Here is a 4,757-nt window from a genome sequence, read left to right on the forward strand (position 1 = left end):
TCTGGATTCTAGTGCCATTTTTATTTGTAACTAAGCACATACAAATCAGTTATCTATAAAATAATGGATAACATCTATTCCCTATTCACAAATATATCATGAAACCAAAATTCTTCCCCCCAAAAACTTCTTTGTAAACCACGATATTACTGCTCATTAGCTTATACTTAACTCAAAGGATGAAAATGACAAACTGCAGCATTTGTCTTTTATCAGTTAGTTGCACACCTTAATTCTGCAGATGGACAATTTGGTTGAGATCAGCACTGTCTGACTTCAACCTTACAAAACAAAAAGCTATATAAAAGAAGTTCCTGGTAAAGAAAAGTTGGCCAAAAAATAACACTATTAATAAACAGCTTTCTAAGCTGAGACCAGTGCTTATAACAACATCCCTGATATCAAAAAGAACAAAAAGTAGCCTTAGTCCACTGAAGCATGTTTGCTGTTTTGAGGGAAAACATTCTTAGGAACATATTGCTAGAGCAAGAATCTTATTTCACTAGAAATAATGTTAAACAGGAGTGTCTTATGGACTCTTCAGATGCCCAGTGAAAATGGCTGAGAAAACATCTGTGTGCTTGTTTTTTTAAATCCTTTTCTCTTTCCCTCTCTTTTTTCATTCAAAATTCAGTTCCCTATCCTGGAGCACACTTCTTGGTACTGTGCCATGGTGTAAAAAAATGTTAGCATTCCATTACTAGAGAATAAACAAAAGAGGAACTAACATGTTGAACAAAGATGCAGAAAGAGGAGTCTAAGTCGGTATAGAAAAATTTATGGGCTATATATAAGCATCTATATTATGTACATCGTTTATCATGGATATGTATTTTGACAATCATATGTATTAAGAGACCCTCAAAATGGAAGCACCTATATTTCGTTGTACTTAACAATATCAATTTTGTGTGATTTAGTCTCTATTTCTGGATTTTCCCTTACTTATGGTGATACAAAAACAAACAAAAGACAAAAAACAAAGACTGGAGCATGGTTCACAGAGAAATACCCTAATAAAATAACCATGTACAGAACTGCTCAGGAAATATTTAGAGGAAACGTACTTTCACTATTGGCCCCAAATGCCATCACCCACTTATGGTCTTTAACTGTCAACTTAATAATACAAAAATACCTTCGAGCTGATAATCATATACAGTGACTTACAAAACTGGACAGAACATTTCAATGCTACTCAAAACAACAACTCCATACACAGCTTACAGTTTTAAAGTTTTCTGCGGGCACTTGATTTTATAGTTGATAGACACAGTAACTACTGATCTCAATAAAACACTCTTTTTAGCTTAAACGTATTTTCAAAACCAGTATTGCCTCACAAGAACAGTAAAGAGTAAATCACTTCCTCCTGAAGAATCCTCTAAGATGAACACCAAAACTATACAGCCAAAATAGTTTAGGAAAGCATATAAACTTTTTTTAAGACTAGGCATGACCAATGGGTAAAAATTTACATTACTCAAGCATATGTCCAGTGAACAAAAGGACTGTTCCTTTGATTCAATGAAGCATGTATCAGGGATAGATTAAAAATATGATCTTACAAAGCAAGTTGCCTTTCTTTCTTTCTTTCATTCTTTTTTTGGTTTAGAAGGGTGTTTAAATGATTGGTGACATTACTAGAATGGATATTTTTTAAGATAGAAAAAATGGTCACTTTTAGAAAATACACATTTTATATTCCAAAATTAAAAATGAAATTTCTTTTAAAGCAGTGGAATCCTGTTTTTTTTCTTTTCTGAACTCTTAAGACAATTCTGCACATTATCAAAATGAAATCCCTTTTTTAGAACCTCTATATATATATCCAATTTTTTTTCTTTGAATCGGGGAGAAAACAAAACCAAATTTAACAAACTATATTATAATATTAAAAACTGGCTAGTCCAAAACTTGGGAAATCTACTGTTTTCATTACTCTGAAAGAATATATAAGCCTTCAACTCCCTACGAACAACTTCTACTCCAATTTTATACTATGAAAATTAAAAAGTTAAATTCCTTGCAGCACTACGTAGAATTATGAAGTTAACAGAAGACTAAGGTAGATCATTAAAATTTAAACAGCATAACTAACCAAAACAAACCATTGGTGCAACAAATACTTGAACAATGAAAAAAACCACGAAGCATTCTAATCATCTATCTAGTTTGTTTTCTGGCATAGTTTAATCTCAATTTTTAGCACAGTAATTATATAGGTTGATTTGGTGGACTGTTAAAATTTTGTAACATTACATTAATAATTCCAACATAACCCTTTCTAAACCGAATCTGCAGTCCTAATCAACATTTTATTTTGAAAAAGGAAAGAATATTTTTTAAAGATACATTCCATAGGAGTAGAAACGTATTAGTGCTTCGAAATATTTACAATGAACCCTGCTGATCCTGTGCATTTCGCTGAGGTGCTACTTGCACCCAGACTTCATCATCAGAAAAAGAACTTGAACTTCCTGACTCTGAGTCCAGCTCACTGAATCCATCTAAGTCCCATTCAGTACTAGACTCACTCCGTGCATCATCTTCCTCAGTGATGAAACTCTGCCCAGGTTCAAGGCAGGAAGGATAAACACGAGCACACAGGCAAATAAAACCAGAGTCAAACTGCAAAAGACCTAACATGGTGCCTATATTAATCCACTGGTCTTCCCTAGTATCGTATTCGTAAACAGTCACCCGGTTTTTTTTCCACTGAGGGGTGGTAGAAGTGATGAGAAGCAACTTTTGGCCATGACTGACAATCTGGTAGTTGTGGGTCTCTGAGTCCAAGGGAATATTACTAATCCGCCTCCACTCTCCCCTGGCTGGGTTATAGACCTTCATGACTGGGATGTCACAGATACAATAGATCTCATCATTGAAGACACAGGCTTCCTGAAAGTCACTACGTTTAAGAGAAGCACAGTTCAGCCACATATTGTGGCTAGGATCATAGCATAGCATACGCTTACTATTCACAGCATAAAGATAGTTCTGAACCACTATTAGTTCAAAGGAATAGAAGGAATGGGGTACAGGAGCCACCAGTGCCCACTGGTTTCTCTGAACACTGTAGCATTCCACTTCCTTCAATTTGACCCCAGTAATGGGGTCTCGCCCACCCAAAATGTAGATGTAGCCATTGAGGTAGGCCACATCCATGCCCTCCCGACACAGCAGGCGGTCAGCAAGCTGCTGCCAACTATTCTGGGCGGGCTTATACACCCACAGGTCTTTCCTGGGCTGGGCAGCCAGGTAGATGTCATGGTCTGGAGAGACACAGACGGCTGAGGAGGTGATAGTTTTAGTGTGAGCCAAGCTGGTTAAAGGGGATGGCATTGTGTAAATGTCCCCTGAGTATGGGTCATAGCAGAGAAAGGGATCTCTGGGATGTCCAAAGAAGATCACCATCTCCTTGGCACACATACCCAGTCTCTGAGGTGGATTTTCTGCTACAGATACAACAGAGTTGCTGCTGCTCTCTGGCTTTGGCACCAGGGATTTGCACAACTTGTCACCATATCGCATCTGCAGGGCCCCTTCAATAAGGTCCAGACAGTACTTTTTCACAATGGGCTTGGTCAGCAGCCCTTCCAGGTAATCCTGATCTTCATCTCTGAAGTGTGTCCAGCGGACACACTTGAAGACTTCTGCAGCGTTGGGACCCCGCTCCTTGGGCGCTGTCTCTAACCACTGCACCGCCACGTGACACACTGTCCGCTCACTCTCTATGTCTAGACTATCCAGACGCAGAACGGCCAGCAGCTGGGCCAAGCTCAGATCTGCCAGACTCTCCTCCCGAACTGAACCCATCCGGCTAAGCTGCTTGAAGTTGTGGGCTATGAAGGACTGGGCCTGTGACCGCAGCTTGTGATGGTCGAAGGCATCAGCGAACTTGAGGATGGCGGTGCAGTTGGCCAGGTCAAGGCGGCGGGCTAGGAAGGAGGCACAAGCTTCCCGCACGTACTCGAGCTGCAACATGTCAGAGGCCGCGTAAAGGCGTTGCACATTGGCCTCACTTAGAGACACGCGACCTGTGTAGCAGTAGTCGACCAGCACCTCGAAGGACTCGGCATCCACATCATGCATGGTGACATTTGCCTGGTGGCTCTCGTACATGCCACCTGTGAACATGCTCTTGAAATAGGGACACGCGGCAGCCAGCACGTTACGGTTGCAGGAAAAAAGGCGGCCGGTGCCAGGCCCGCTGCCAGGTGTCACCACCTCGATGGTCACATCACATAACAGCCGCGCGTCGTAAAAAGACTTCAGCTGCGCCAGCAGGGCTGCAGAATGAGCCGTGTCCTTCAGCTCCTCCGGGCCCGTGAAAAAAGCTGAAACAGAAGGCTTGGAAACCCTCTTGGGCCGCCTCCCGCCGCGGGGGCTGGCCAGGCGGCGTGAGCGCGGAGCTTCTTCCCGGGACTGCATGGTGGAGATGGCGGCGGGGTACGAGGGCGAGAATGGATGCAAGGACCGGGCTCTGACTCCTCCTCGCCCTCTTCTCGCTGGCGCTAAATCGCGGCGTCCCTGAATAAGCAGGGGCCGCACTTACTTAACTCAGCCCTATGCCGCGGTACCGCCTCCCTTTATCGCGTAGACAGTGGCTGACTCACCCTTTTCAGTTCCGCGCCCTTTCTCCGCCTCAGCCCCAAGACCGCTGGACGGAAACCAGAAAGCCGCCACTGCCGCGCTGGCAATACCAGTAGGCGTCCACGAGAACCACAACTCCCAGGTTGCCTTTCGTGCCTCGA

General features: G+C 42.7%; 1 protein-coding gene across 1 annotated transcript; it reads right to left on the bottom strand.

The window, feature by feature from the left end:
• On the bottom strand, positions 1 to 4,757 carry KBTBD7 (kelch repeat and BTB domain containing 7). Its single transcript, XM_029936654.1, has one exon. It carries the CDS (start codon positions 4,432 to 4,434, stop codon positions 2,395 to 2,397), a length of 2,040 nt encoding a protein of 679 aa, XP_029792514.1. The 5' UTR covers positions 4,435 to 4,757; the 3' UTR covers positions 1 to 2,394.

The sequence above is a fragment of the Suricata suricatta genome, chromosome 4 (genome assembly GCF_006229205.1).
Source record: "Suricata suricatta isolate VVHF042 chromosome 4, meerkat_22Aug2017_6uvM2_HiC, whole genome shotgun sequence".
NCBI lineage: Eukaryota > Metazoa > Chordata > Mammalia > Carnivora > Herpestidae > Suricata > Suricata suricatta.